General features: G+C 46.5%; 1 protein-coding gene across 1 annotated transcript in view; it reads left to right on the top strand.

Moving 5' to 3' along the window:
* Nucleotides 1-15,474, top strand: part of LOC122551100 (RIMS-binding protein 2-like) — a 188,561-nt gene extending 173,087 nt beyond the window's left edge. Inside the window, exons 12-13 of the mRNA XM_087999789.1 lie at nt 3,348-3,482; nt 12,154-15,474. Coding sequence (XP_087855915.1) covers nt 3,348-3,482; nt 12,154-12,198 — 180 coding nt within the window. The 3' untranslated portion in view covers nt 12,199-15,474. The remainder of the gene's footprint in view (nt 1-3,347; nt 3,483-12,153) is intronic.
* The last annotated feature ends 322 nt before the right edge of the window (nt 15,475-15,796 follow it).

The raw sequence follows: 15,796 nt of genomic DNA, 5'->3' as shown, positions 1-15,796 counted from the left end.
CACACTGCTCCCACCTTCCCCCTTCCCCCACACTGCTCCCACCTTCCCCCTTCCCCCACACTGCTCCCACCTTCCTCCTTCCCCCACACTGCTCCCACCTTCCCCCACACTGCTCCCACCTTCCCCCTTCCCCCACACTGCTCCCGCCTTCCCCCACACTGCTCCCACCTTCCCCCTTCCCCTACACTGCTCCCGCCTTCCCCCTTCCCCCACACTGCTCCCGCCTTCCCCCTTCCCCCACACTGCTCCCGCCTTCCCCCTTCCCCCCACACTGCTCCCGCCTTCCCCCACACTGCTCCCACCTTCCCCCACACTGCTCCCATCTTCCCCCTTTCCCCACACTGCTCCCACCTACCCCCACACTGCTCCCACCTTCCCCCTTCCCCACACTGCTTCCACCTTTCCCCTTCCCCCACACTGCTCCCACCTTGCCCCATCCCCACACTGCTTCCACCTTTCCCCTTCCCCCACACTGCACCCACCTTGCCCCTTCCCCACACTGCTCCCACCTTCCCCCTTCCCCCACACTGCTCCCACCTTCCCCCTTCCCCCACACTGCTCCCACCTTCCCCCTTCCCCCACACTGCTCCCACCTTCCCCCTTCCCCCACACTGCTCCCACCTTCCCCCTTCCCCCACACTGCTCCCACCTACCCCCTTCCCCCACACTGCTCCCACCTTCCCCCACACTGCTCCCACCTTCCCCCACACTGCTCCCACCTTCCCCCACATTGCTCCCAACTTCCCCTTCCCCCACACTGCTCCCACCTTCCCCCACACTCCTCCCACCTTCCCCCACACTCCTCCCACCTTCCCCTTTCCCCCACACTGCTCCCACCTTCCCCCACACTGCTCCCACCTTCCCCTTCCCCCACACTGCTCCCACCTTCCCCCTTCCCCACACTGCTCCCACCTTCCCCCACACTGCTCCCACCTTCCCCCTTCTCCCACACTGCTCCCACCTTCCCCCACACTGCTCCCACCTTCCCCCACACTGCTCCCACCTTCCCCCACACTGCTCCCGCCTTCCACCTTCCCCCACACTGCTCCCGCCTTCCCCCTTTCCCCACACTGCTCCCGCCTCCCCCCTTTCCCCACACTGCTCCCGCCTTCCCCCTTCGCCCACACTGCCCCCGCCTTCCCCCACACTGCTCCCACCTTCCCCCTTTCCCCACACTGCTCCCACCTTCCCCCACACTGCTCCCACCTTCCCCCTTCCCCCTTCCCCACACTGCTTCCACCTTTCCCCTTCCCCCACACTGCTCCCACCTTCCCCCTTCCCCCACACTGCTCCCACCTTCCCCCTTCCCCCACACTGCTCCCACCTTCCCCCTTCCCCCACACTGCTCCCACCTTCCCCCTTCCCCCACACTGCTCCCACCTTCCCCCTTCCCCCACACTGCTCCCACCTTCCCCCTTCCCCCACACTGCTCCCACCTTCCCCCTTCCCCCACACTGCTCCCACCTTCCCCCTTCCCCCACACTGCTCCCACCTTCCCCCACACTGCTCCCACCTTCCCCCACACTGCTCCCACCTTCCCCCTTCCCCCACACTGCTCCCGCCTTCCCCCTTCCCCCACACTGCTCCCGCCTTCCCCCTTCCCCCACACTGCTCCCGCCTTCCCCCTTCCCCCACACTGCTCCCACCTTCCCCCACACTGCTCCCACCTTCCCCCACACTGCTCCCACCTTCCCCCTTCCCCCACACTGCTCCCGCCTTCCCCCACACTGCTCCCACCTTCCCCCTTCCCCCACACTGCTCCCGCCTTCCCCCTTCCCCCACACTGCTCCCGCCTTCCCCCTTCCCCCACACTGCTCCCGCCTTCCCCCTCCCCCTCCCCCACACTGCTCCCACCTTCCCCCACACTGCTCCCACCTTCCCCCACACTGCTCCCACCTTCCCCCTTTCCCCACACTGCTCCCACCTTCCCCCTTCCCCACACTGCTTCCACCTTTCCCCTTCCCCCACACTGCTCCCACCTTCCCCCTTCCCCCACACTGCTCCCACCTTCCCCCTTCCCCCACACTGCTCCCACCTTCCCCCACACTGCTCCCACCTTCCCCCACACTGCTCCCACCTTCCCCCTTTCCCCACACTGCTCCCGCCTTCCCCCTTTCCCCACACTGCTCCCGCCTTCCCCCTTCCCCCACACTGCTCCCGCCTTCCCCCTTCCCCCACACTGCTCCCGCCTTCCCCCTTCCCCCACACTGCTCCCGCCTTCCCCCTTCCCCCACACTGCTCCCACCTTCCCCCACACTGCTCCCACCTTCCCCCTTCCCCCACACTGCTCCCACCTTTCCCCTACACTGCTCCCACCTTTCCCCTTCCCCCACACTGCTCCCACCTTCCCCCTTCCCCCACACTGCTCCCACCTTCCCCCTTCCCCCACACTGCTCCCACCTTCCCCCTTCCCCCACACTGCTCCCACCTTCCCCCTTCCCCCACACTGCTCCCACCTTCCCCCTTCCCCCACACTGCTCCCACCTTCCCCCTTCCCCCACACCCCTCCTACCCCCTCCCCCACACCCCTCCTACCTCCTCCCCCACACCCCTCCTACCTCCCCCCACCCCTCCTACCTCCCCCCACCCCACCCCTCCTACCTCCCCCCACCCCACCACACCACTCCTACCTCCCCCCACCCCACCACACCACTCCTACCTCCCCCCACCCCACCACACCACTCCTACCTCCCCCCACCCCACCACACCACTCCTACCTCCCCCCACCCCACCACACCCCTCCTACCTCCCCCCACCCCACCACACCCCTCCTACCTCCCCCCACCCCACCACACCCCTCCTACCTCCCCCCACCCCACCACACCCCTCCTACCTCCCCCCACCCCACCACACCACTCCTACCTCCCCCCACCCCACCACACTACTCCTACCTCCCCCCACCCCACCACACCACACCACTCCTACCTCCCCCCACCACACCACACCACTCCTACCTCCCCCCACCACACCACACTCCTCCCCTACACCCCTCCCCCTGCTGACCTGAAAGCCATAATCTAGAAAAGTCAATGTCCTTCTTTCCACCAGCTCGCTGCTGTGTTCCCTGGAAACTGGCCCTGGAGTGAAACACAAGGAGAAAGGAGCTGAATGATTTTTCCAATGAATTGTCGGAAGTGGAAGGCACCCGCTGACAGGACGGTGCAAAAAGATCCAACTGGGGCTTTCAGGATGGAATTGGATGGATTTGGCTCTGGGGGAGTGGAGGGATTGGGGGGGTGACGGTATGGGACTAATTAATTAGAGAGCTAGCACAGGCATGACGGGCTGAATCAGCTCCCTGTCCACCGTCAGGTCCTTTGTGCTAATGTTGTGTCATTCACTTACAGGGGGAGATCAATGGCCAGAGGGGCCTAGTTCCTTCAAATTTCCTGGAAGAAGTGCCCGATGATGTTGAGGTCTATCTCTCTGAGGCTCCCTCTAGATATCCTCAGGAACCGCCAGTGCGCCTGAAAGGGAAAAGGGTAAGTAATCTACTCTTAACTGGATTTAAATACATCATCAACTTGTTTAGGTTTTGCTTCATTTCATGGCTTTTTTTTTTGTTGGATTTATGTTTTCTGTTGCCTTTTCAACATTCTTTTTGGCATAAACATTAAACATCACCCTCTGGGATTAATGTTAAATGTCACCCTCTGCGATTAACATGTAAATCAATTATGACTTAATTGCTTCCTACCACAGTCACCACATAGTTTGTAAATCACCAGCTAAAGCTCATTGTGGAGCTCCAGACCATTCTGAGACAGGAAGTACCAAATGGTCATCTCAAATCCGTGTGCAAAAAGCTCCTCACCTTCCCTTGGCAAAGCGTCGGTACCCCCTGGGGGATCCATTTACCCGGACCACTGGCTTGAGGTTGTCTCCCACATTGTTCAGTTTGCAGAATCCATTAAACAGGAGAAATATTTTTCACTTTCCCATCACTCCCCTGCCTGGGGCAGCTGATCCAATATGGCCACCATTGATCAGGATTACAATCTGGACTTGAAAATGACAGCAATTATTTTGACAAAAATATCATTTTCTTTAGCGACCACACTGTAGTTGTCCTGAAACGCCCCCTTTCCTTTTAAGTTCTAACTTGTGTTTTCTGGAGTTAGCCTGCAACGGACTGATTCTAGCATTGGGTCAAAATGAAACTAAGCTGTCAAGCCCCAGTTGGTAACAGCTTGCTTTCTGAGCCTGAGCTGATGTTTCAGTTTTACTCAGTCCCTTCCTCCTTGTGAGCCAGATTCAACACTAACACTCACATGGAACTCTGCATTCTGTGGTGTAAGTTATGCTGGTTCCATATAACCATTCAGGGTGTTTAGAAACAACTATGTAAGGACATGTGCAACAATGGATCTGACGCTGGGGTACAGAGAACGACATTAACACAGTACAGCAACACCTTAAATGTCAAAGTGTCAATATATTCATGGCTTTGCTGTGATAGAAAATGTTTAGACCATATTTCTACAGCATCCAGTTAACTCAAGATTTTCATCAGGTATTAATGAGGCATGAAGTGCTATTTATTACGATGTTGCTAAATGTTGGTGGTTTTGATTTTATTGCAGTGACAGGAGTTCATTTTAAATCGTACTTTAGTCTTTTGTAAGATTCTCACCCAGCTGTGGATGGGAAAGATGGATAGTCACAACCTATGATTGGTGAATTCACTGCAATATTTGCTTTCTGTAGTATTGCTGGTTAATGCATTCCTTCCCTGGCACCTCTGTCATTTTAATTTCACAGTGCCTGTATCCCCATACTTTTCTGTGAAACAATTGAGAAATGATTTTATTTTTGGACATTTAGATCATTGAGTGTGTGATTCCCTTCAGGAAGGGGGATGTTTACTGTAAATTATTGGCATAAATGTCTGCAGGTAAAAATTCAGTAAAGTTGTTATCACCTCTGCTGCACCCAGAAGCAGAACTTCTCATCACCCTGAGATTAACACAGACAGCAAATCATTTCCACACAGCAATGAGTGTCTGGGGGCTGCATGCATGAAATTAATTGATCAGAAATTAGGAATGTGTGTGATAATAGACAGGAGAGGATTGCTCATCTTGTTGAGCCTGTGCTCTCCAGTTGGAGTTGGGGGGGGGGGGGGAGGGGTCGGTGTTGCCAGTGAGACCCCACATCATCTCCTTTCCAGGATTAAATATGCCAGTCAGCCCCATGCCAGGTTGATTGTTGCCCTTAGGATCAGGGACCCCCACTCCACCCAGTGGAATTCTCACCCACTGAGGACCGAGCCAGTACCCACTGGGGAAGGACCTGAAAGCCTGGAGCAGCTGGCTGACTGGGAGAGGGGGCACAGGTAAGGGAAAAGGGTTTAGCAGCAAAGGTAAGCCATTGGCTCCCAGCGAGATATCCTTTGGAATGGCCTTCTGCCCCTCCCCACCCTTCAAATGGCAAACACACCAGGGTGACCTCCCTCCACTTGGGTCCCAACCAATGGTAACAGCTGTTTAACACACATCATTTCAGGAAGACCATCCCTGAGCCCCCCAGCTGAGACTTCACAGGGCTGGAGTTGGAAATGTCATGGGATTCCTAACCTCCCACCTGGTTAAACATGCCCGCCCCCTCACCCTTGCCCATCTCCAACCTGCCCTGGTTGTATTTGCAACACCAAGCACGTCCCACCTTCCCTCCAATCTCTTAGGAGAGGCGCATGGTGAGAAACTCACTCACAATGTTAGGCGAATATGATTCCAGAAAGTTTCTCTTCACTCTGAAAGGTGGTTGTCATGGTGACAGACCCCATCAGTCCTAGCAAGCCTACTTTCTGACTGTACTCCAGAGTTACCTCACGTCTTGTAATAGTATGAAACCCATACAGAAATTAAACCAGTTGATGATTCACCTTTAACCTGGATCCAGTCATGTTAATTGGAGAGCATAGTGAACAATTATAATGGAGAACAATCCAATTTACTTCCTCCCTCCCCTCATTGGGGTCTTAACAATTGAGGGCAAGACCATTAAAGTCAGGACCCTGTGTGGCCATTGGCTTTATTTTCCTCCTGCACATTGCCTAAAAGTTGCCTCTTTCAGTAAAGCCTTTGCTCACTTCCTTACTCTCCCACCATGGCTCAGTGTCAAATTTTGTTCAGTGCTTCTTTGATGTGTTTGCTTGATTTTATTGTGTTCAAGTGCTGGGCAAATGCATACTGCTCTGTTGTTGTACTCAGAGTTTATCCTAACAATTTACTTCAGTCTCAATGCTCCCTTTGAGCAGAATTGTTGGTGTGTGTGCATTCAGCGTTTTCTATGTTTTTATGTCTATGTGCTTACATTTACTGTCAGCAGCAACATCTAACAATTGTTTGACCATCAATGTGATTTCTACACCCAGAAAGTATAGATTACTAGATTATAGATTAAGTATAATTAATAGAACATGGAACAGGTCAATGCGTCCTGAGTGCAGTGTTTTGTTGTCATGATGACAAATGATGACAGATTAATGATGACAAATCACTTGCTCTATTTAAATAAATCCTTAGATTAATCCAGTAGCTGATAGCGTTGCTTCCAAAGTCATCACACATAAATCCAACATATTGTTTTTCTGGGAATAACAGAATTCTCTTCACAGAACCTATATCCACACAATCATCACGATCCAGTCAGTCAAAGTCACAGCCCAGCATTATACACACTGCAGCCAAGATTTTTCTCCCTGGGAAGATTAGTCCTAAAGGGGGGGTGAGGGAGTAGAGTGGATTTGAGGATACAGATACCTGACTTGCTGAAGTTGGCAGCACAGGCCATTATAAAAAGCAGCAAAACACTCACTGGACATTTCGAGATGGTCAGAATTGAAACGCAGGGAAGTGGTTAAACTTGTGTTAAGCTGTGATTGGATCACACCTATAAGCAATCCTGAAGTCCAAAGTTGAGATGGTGTAAAAGAAGATTAGGGAGGATGATTTCAGGATTGAGAGGTACAAGAGAAATGGTGGTATAGTCACTGGGTTAGTTACACAAGGCTGTGTGCTCTGGGAAATAGATTCAAAACTAACCAGGGCAGCTGGTGGACTTAAAATTCAACTAATAAATTAAAAAAAACCTACCCTGTGCTGGTAACCAGCATGAATTGCTGTAAAAGCCCAATTTTTTCACTAATGTCTTGTAAGGAGGGAAGTCTGCTGTCCCTGCCCAGTCTGGTCTAAACGCAACTCCAAAGCCACACCAATGTGACTGCCCCCTAAAACAGCCAAGCAAACCATTCAGTTCAAGGGCAGTTAAAGATAGGTGATGTGCTGATGCCCACTCCATACAAAAACTAAGGTAAAGAACTATCAGCAAAGATTACAGACTGAGTCTTTCTTCCTTTCAAAAAACATCCTCGTGTTAGAAGTATCTTTACAGAGCAAAAGCCTCTAGCTCCTGTGCCCACACCTGGTTGTCTATCTGCTGTAAACCCAGCGTTTCACATTTGGTCCATTACCTTACACAGCCATTGTGCTCATCTAAATATCTAAACATTACTTAAATATACTGAAGCATGAAAAGATTGTGATCTCGTTGATTACAATAGCAAATGTGTTTAACTTGTTAAGGGAGAGACCAGAACTTGAGCCATAAATGTAATAATATTTTGATCATTAATAAATCCAATCAGGAATTCAGGAGAATCGTTTTTACTCAGAAAGCAATTGAATTTCTTTAGCATTAACAGTGGTTGAAATAATAAAATCATACAGTATATAAGAGGCCCTTCGGCCCATCTAATATGCACTGCCAAAAAAGATACTACTCCCTACACTAGTCCCACTTCCCCCCACTAGGCCTTGGTTGTTACAACATTCCAAGTGCTTATCCCAGTAAAGGTTGTGAGATTTCCCACCTCAAAGCCCCTCCTAGGCAGTGCATTCCAGAACCTTACCTCTCTCTGGGTGAAGAGAAAATTAAAAATTACATTCCCTCGTTACTGACAATGCGAAGGGTGTCTTTACGGAGACGCCAGTTAAACACACAGGACAGAAAGGAATGAAAGGGTGGGGGTAGGTGAAGAACAGCGAAGCATAAATAGAGTCCACTCCAGTCAGGCAAAGTGACCAATTTCTGCAGGATACATTTTGCTGAAGTAGTTCCAGGGATGAGGAGTTTCAATTACATGGATAGATTGGAGAAACGATGGTTGAGGGGAGATTTGATAGGGAGCTTGAGTCTTTGGGAAGAAAATGTCAGTATCACTGGAAGGACTGAGAACCAAAGGGACAGATTGGTAAGGAAGTAGTAGTGATGACAAGGATAAACTTCTTTCACATAGCAAGTGGTTTGGATCTGGAATGCACATTCCCCAGGGAATGATGGCCTTCAAAAGGGAATTTGATCATCATTAGAAAAGCAACTGTGCAGGGTGAGAGCAAGAGGGTTTAGTGGAGTGACGTGCACCTTCAATGGGCTAGCACAAACATGAAGTTGAAAAGCAGGACAGGCAGCATTGAAGGAGCAGGAGAGTTGACGCTTTGGGCAAGAGTCCTTCAATCAGGAATGTTGGGGGGTGGTGGAGTAGAAGGAAAACAGGCTGAGAGCTGGGAGGTGGGGGGGGGGGGGGGGGGGAAGAAGGTGCAGGTGGAAGGTGATGGTGATAGATTGGAGTGAAGGGTGGAGCAGATAGGTGGGAAGGAAGATGGACAATTCAAAAGGGCAGTGCCGGGTTGGATCTGGGACAAGGTTGGAGCCAAAGGGAAGGGAGATGAGGAAACTGGTGAAATCATCATTGATTCAGTGTGGTTGGAGGGTCCCAAGGTGGAAGATGAGATGTTCCTCCTATGCAGACATGACAAATTGAATGGCCCTATAATGTAACTCTTCCATAAAATTCTACAGAACTAAATGGTTCTGACATGAAATAAGGTGCAGCGCTAACTCAGCATAAATTAGAAACTGTTCTTTTAAGATAATGAAAAGGCACTGCACTTCAAAAATGCAAACTTTAAAAAAAACGTACTAAAAGGAGGATTTAAGAAGCCAGTAAATATCCAAATTTTAAACAATTACAATTGGAAAGAAGAAAATTCTAGTGCTGTACCAGACTGGACCTAATATCCAGATTAAAATGTTATCCCTCAGAATAACTAAAGCTCAACCTTTAAGGTACAAGTGAAATTTGAGGCTTTTTTCTCAAGTGAGTAACATTGTTGTTTGGGGCTTTAGTCCTTTCATTTCAGTATCATCATTGCAATCTTTTCTGTTTTGTTTCTTTGCTCATCTGCTGGGAACAGAAGAAGAGTGTTCATTTTACACCTTAATAAACGCACTGTAACCTTCTTCACGTAAGTGACCAACTGAAGATACCAATAGCAGGAGCTCCTCTGGGTCTGATGCAGCTGAGCCACATTTAGAAACTATTGCGAAAGAAAAACACTCCTCCCCAAAAGTGATCGTGAAAATTCTTAACTAGTCCCACACTAAATCCACTGCAAATAATTTTTTTGTAAAGATTTTGCATTTTCATTTGTCAGAGGTCATGAGTTAACTGCTATCATGAGCATTTTATTTCCTTGGTCTATTTTTGTTTTAGTTCAAAATCAAAAATTCAAGACTTTGGGGAAGACTTTTTCTTTCACAACCTCATGTTTGTTTTCTTTGTAGAACTAAGTTGAGTAGACTTGTTCAGTTTGAGCTGCTGGATGCATTAGACAAATCTGCACTATGGTATCTTCAGGTGTGTGATATTTGGGTGCTATAATTAAACCAGAGTAGTCCTTTGTGCATTTTAAAATCCGTGTGCAGCTTCTGGTTTTCATTTACCCTTTAACGCAATCCCTTTCTACATTTTTTTAATAAAAACTAATCAAATCGTATGATGCACACTAGGTCCCTGGTGAAAACATTCCAAGGAGGGCACCGTCTCCAACCGTACATCCCCACCACCATCACCATCATTCTGGAGCTGGTATAGTAGATGGGCCAGACAGCCCAATGTGGGTCAGAGATATGGCTTCAAAAAAGAAAAAGGGACTGTTATCAAAAGGAAAGAAACTGCTGAGGAAGCTTGGTGGAGTGAAGTGATTCTTGTGGATTCGGAATAATCCTGCACTTCCACTGTCTTATTTCCACATGATGTCATAGCTGCCCTTTACATCCTTGCCTTAGATATGCACAATGATCTTATTTTTTAAAACCCACTCAGTAAGAGAAGGTATACGTTGTATGTGCTGTCTGTATTCATTAACCTTCTCACCACCAAAAAGCCATTAGGTTAAAGCTGTGAAAGTCTTGTGTTTGCTTACCTGGGTCAGTGTCCAGTGTTGCCCTTTCTTTTTACCTTCCCCCCCCCCACTCTGGAACTATGGCTCTACGTTTCCATCTCACAGTGAACATTGTCTGAGCAACAAAGTGGCATTCAACTGAAGAGGAAAACAATTAGCAAACCCCCCTCTCTTTGCCACCTGATGCATTTCATACCACATACATGAAAATGCATGCATTTCCTTCAAAATGTATACTTGATATCAGTTTTTGTGTCTGAAACTGGTTAAAATTGGTATATGTTCTTGATAAAATAATGGCATGCAAGAAAACAAGCCAGTGCAAGAAATCATACTTTAATGTGTTCACTGATAGAGTTTTACCTCCCCATGAAATTGCAGTTGATGGGTTGTTTTAAGAGCAACACAGTTTTGTATTACAACAAAAACAATAATTGGCTGATTAATGTGTTTTCACATGCTGGCCACGACTGACCTTTAGACCTTACCAGGTATGGCTATGGAAGTATGCTAATAAATATTAACCAGCCAATTAAACAGATTTCCTACATGCCTTTAATTTAATATAATGACATTTAACTGATGTTTCTCTTTTGTACATTGGATCATTTGTAAATTCTTGGTTTTACTGTTTTTATACATTATTTACAGATTGCCTTCCTTTTTGTAAAATGTCCTTCCAATGAAATGATGCTACTCCCTCCCCAGGTTGTGACTACAACAGTCAGACTACAGTGTAAAGTATTGTAAATTATTGCTGTATTCACATGCTATCCTTACTGAAGAGCTAACCAGCCTTTAATATGTTTGTGGTAACAGATGTGGGTGCATGCATGTGTAAATTTATTCATGTGTAAAAAGTTTTTATAAATAAATAATTCAATTTTTTGCAGAATATCCAACTTCTCTATTGTATATGTTATGGCTTGAATATTTACTGGCAAATGCTGTTCCTAAGTTGGAAACCGATATCAACAGACATTTCCCTCAAAGCTTATGCTTGACACGGACTTCAAATTTACAAATAATGCTGGTGGTTCGCTGATCAAAATTACAGTACTTGAGGCCTTTCAGCCCTTTGTGCCTGTGCTAATGTTTGCTGTTCAACCACATTGTCATCTGATTCCCAAACAAGAGTAACATTTCTATCAATAATTGCAAAGATTTGAACAATTATTTTACAACAGCCAACAATATATTAAAGCAATAGATAAGGATTTCTCATGAATCAAGTGCAAACTGAGTTGCTTAGAATTACAAATGCAATGACCATTTAGGAAAACTAGTGAAGATAAATTAGCCTGACAGGCTTGTGATCAGGGTGTATGTTAATATCAGGTGCTGGGTGCACCTAGTTAATAAGTACCTTATTAATGAGAAGTGGGGAGGACCATTTTCCCTTAGTGTACAGTCAGGGTGAAAGGCCAGCTGCTCGATTCATTGGGCAGCACACCAAGATCGAAATTAATAATCAGGTCAGTGAGAAATAGTGACTGGTTAATGCTAACTTGGCTTTCCATGATTGACAGAGGGAGCTGAGGAGCAGCAGGGTCTTCCATTCTGGGAACTATAGAACATCTCACATTGGAAGCTCAATCCCAATTGCCCTGACAAACATTCATACATTAATCGACGGTGAGTTACAAAATCAAGATTAAAATACATGGAACCATTTATTTCTGCCACCTTTAGAAAGATTTGAGTTTAATAAGATGTAGAGATGTCACAATGAAAACTCATGGTCCACTTCACCAATGCAGCACAATCAATCCTCATTGCTTTTCATAATTCAAATGATTTTCAACTGTGATACATTTTAAATCAAAAATTAAAATGTTTTAAGAATGTCAACATTTTTGTGCCCTTTGTGATTAGTTGCACTAATCCTGAAATTCTTTCACTTTAGGTGGATGGGACTGTCTCTAAGAGGCAGGAGTCAACGAGAATATAGTCCACAGGACAGCAACGCAGAAATGTCTTCTGATCTGCCATGCCTCTGCAAAATGCGAAGGAACCACCTTTTCTTTTGTTTTTTAAAATTAAAAATTGGGTCTGCATCGAGGATTTCTTCATCCCCTCTGGAAGGTGCTATTTTTTTTTAAAAAGGCAGTTTTTAAAAATATATATTTTTGTTACAAATTTCTCCGGCAACCTTCAAACGCAATTGTTTTCAACTCAAATGGAGCAATGGATCTAGTGGGGAGAGGATCACAATCTGTGATGTGAAGCTCAATCTACAACAGGGGCTAGACCCTGCTCATCTCATCAACACTGCAAATACTGTGAACCTGCGGACTGGAGCATTCAAAAGGGGTAATGCCTGTGCTATTGTGTTCTTTAACTAATGCCATCAAAAAGAGAACACCTTTGCAAAAAGTGAGTGAGATTTAATAGTCAGCCAAATTACAAAATTGCTTAGTGAAGGGATAACCCCTTGTTTAAATAATTGCTATTCCCTGACCCTCCATCCTCCTTTCAGCAAGGATAGAAATGTCCAGCACACAGCAAGAGCCATGCTTTCACCTGTTGAGTGATGGAACCATATGTACATCTTCTGTATCTTCAAACAACGAAAAATTGAAGAATCTGACTTTGGCACCACACTGACATTGCTCACATCATGGGGCTACTCTGAACCATCCTCCCCAGTTTGAGGAGCTCCTTTGGTTAAGCTAGTTACCTTCATCCCCATTTTAAATGCTTGGTATCTCTTGTAGATTAAAATGCTCATTAAAGAAAAACTTAAAACAACTGCACCGCACTTCACTTTGCGCCCCCTCCAAATTTGCCACGTTATGGAGACAGCTGGGGGGCTAACTTAACTCTTTCAAAGAATGAGCACAATCATAATGGACTGAATGCCTCTTTATAATAGCATCAATATCAATAATGCTCTCAGCAAGAAAACACAGGAACATTGTATCTGAAAGGTGTGCGCGCACTGGAAGGGAGATTCACCAGGATGCTACTATGAGGAAAGATTGGGTAGACCGGGCAGTTCTGCTTGGAGCAATGAAGGTTGGAGGGGGACCCGATAGAGGAGTTCTGGCTAGGGTGGATAGGAAGGCACTTTTCTATTAGTAAAGGGGGTCAATAACCAGGTGACTGACAGATTTAAATTTTGAGGGAGAAGGCTCAGAGGAGAGTTGAAGAGAAATACTTTCACCCAGACAGTAGGAGGAGTCTGGAACACTCTGCCTGAAAGGATGGTGGAATCAGAAATTCTTGTAACGTTTAAACAATATTTAGATATTTGAATTTCCATAACCCCTGGGGATATGTGTTGACAGTTCCTTGTTGACTTGGGCAGGCATAATGGGCTGAATGGCCTCCTCTGTGCTGGAAACATCCACGAGTCCACATCCAAGACACCCAGTTCTGATCCAAACCCAAATGGCCCTTTTCATAATTTACCTTCCACTCAGGCACATTCTAAATCTGAAGAGTTTCTTTCAGTGATTCCATTGGCCACCAAGTTTACAAAAACTCTACTGTATGTTAAAGCATTATAATGTTAGCATACCGCGCTAGGGAGAGGGATGAACAGAACTGAAGATTTCAACACAAGGCAGAAACTCTTGGTGAACCTGGGCAGCAATTCTAAATCTCTCTTACTGCAATGGCATTTGAAGTCTGTCCACATCAAGGACAGCAGATATACTATTGCCTTCTAGCAATTTTACACAAGGGTAAACATAACCCAGTTATTGCTGCAAGTGTTATAAATTAGGAAAATTAGTCTCAATCCCACAATACCACAAAACTAAGTTACCAACTTTATTTTGGAATAAATGCTCCAAGATCACCAACAATACTGAGAAACCTTGATTATCCAAATGAGATGGGCAGGCACTATTTTGTTTGGATAATCGATTTTACCTTGAACAACCTTAAACTGATCTGGCGCTGTGCTCTATCAGAGAATTTGTTAAATCTATAACTTTAATGAATCTGCCATTTAAACAAACTAATCCCTTGCAGTCTGCAAATTACAGGTAAAAATTATGTGACTATTTATGTGACTTACCATCACATAAATGGTGTATATCAAATCAAATTATTAAACAAGATACCAAACAGCTTCTACAATCCCAAGAGCATTTGTCAGTTTCTGGGAACTCAGTCTCATGATAGACTGGGGTGGCTCAGTGGTTAGCACTGCTGCCTCACAGTGCCAGGTTTGATTCCAGCCTCGGGTGACTGTCTGTGGAGTTTGCACATTCTCCCCGTGTCTGTGTGGGTTTCCTCCGGGTGCTCCAGTTTCCTTCCACAGTCCAAAGATGTGCAGGTCAGGTGAATTGGCCATACTAAATTGCCTATAGTGTTAGGTACATCAGTCAGAGGGAAACAGGTCTGGGGGGTTACTCTTCGGAGGGTCAGTGTGGACTTGTTGGGCCGAAAGGCCTGTTTCTACACTGTAGGTAACCTAATCCAGAAGACAGAAGCACCACCTCGCACATGCATTTACATTCTTGGCCTTGTTTTTAAAATGATCGGCCCAGTAAAGTGACGAGAAGACCCTGTACTGTAAAACACTTACTTTTGCAAAGGGCTGTATAACAACCCTTACCTAAAAATATCCAATCACTGATGCTTGAGCTGCTTGTGGTTTTGTTTTACCCAGCATTTTCACATCATCTTCAGGACAGGTAAATCAAATACACTTACCTCTGTGAAATCATCTTTGGACAATTCAAAATTCGGATAATCGAGGTTCCTGTGTACTATTGAAAAGTTACTGTCATAAGTACTGCTTCCTCCCCTTTAAAGCACAGGAGATGCGCGAGAGAGAGAGAGCACACAAACATGCTTTCTACACTCAGCCTGTTTTGCAAAGTGCCGTACCAGAAAGTTCCAGTGGTTATGGAATTGAATTTAATTTTCCATTAACACCAGGAGAGATTGCTTGGAGCAGGACTGCCCCTGAGCTGGTCAAAACTGATTATTAGAACACTCCAACGGCAAAGTCCCCCAAATTATGAAGATGGTTACTTCACTTTAATTGCCTCTTCACACTATCCCACAAACAACATCGGGCCCGGAGACCAGATCAATTAGTTTTAGTTAGTAACAAGGCCCCTGCGATAGGATTAGGAGGCTATGGCTTTGACAATATAAGGAGTCACTAGGCTAAAGCTGAACTCTGAAAGTTGACCAGGTGCCTCCATTCACAGGATGTTCCTTTCTCTTTTAAATTATGATTCGGAGATGCCGGTGTTGGACTGGGGTGTACAAAGTTAAAAATCACACAACACCAGGTTATAGTCCAACAGGTTTAATTGGAAGCACACTAGCTTTCGGAGCAACGTTCCTTCATCAGGTGATTGTCACCTGATGAAGGAGCGTCGCTCCGAAAGCTAGTGTGCTTCCAATTAGACCTGTTGGACTATAACCTGGTGTTGTGTAATCTTTTAAATTAGAGAGAGAGAGAGAGAGAGAGAGAGAGAGAGAGAGAGACTCTTGTTTATTGTGACATACGTACCCAGCACCAGTAACCAGTCAGCTGCGGCAGAGACAAATGCATCCAATCAGAAAAAGATTCTTTCACA

This window comes from Chiloscyllium plagiosum, unplaced genomic scaffold (genome assembly GCF_037043375.1).
Source record: "Chiloscyllium plagiosum isolate Xiang-an unplaced genomic scaffold, Cpla_swu_hap1 HiC_scaffold_24, whole genome shotgun sequence".
Taxonomy (NCBI): Eukaryota; Metazoa; Chordata; class Chondrichthyes; order Orectolobiformes; family Hemiscylliidae; genus Chiloscyllium; species Chiloscyllium plagiosum.
Note: the sequence above shows the minus strand (reverse complement) of the source record. Positions and strands in the feature narration are given on the sequence as shown.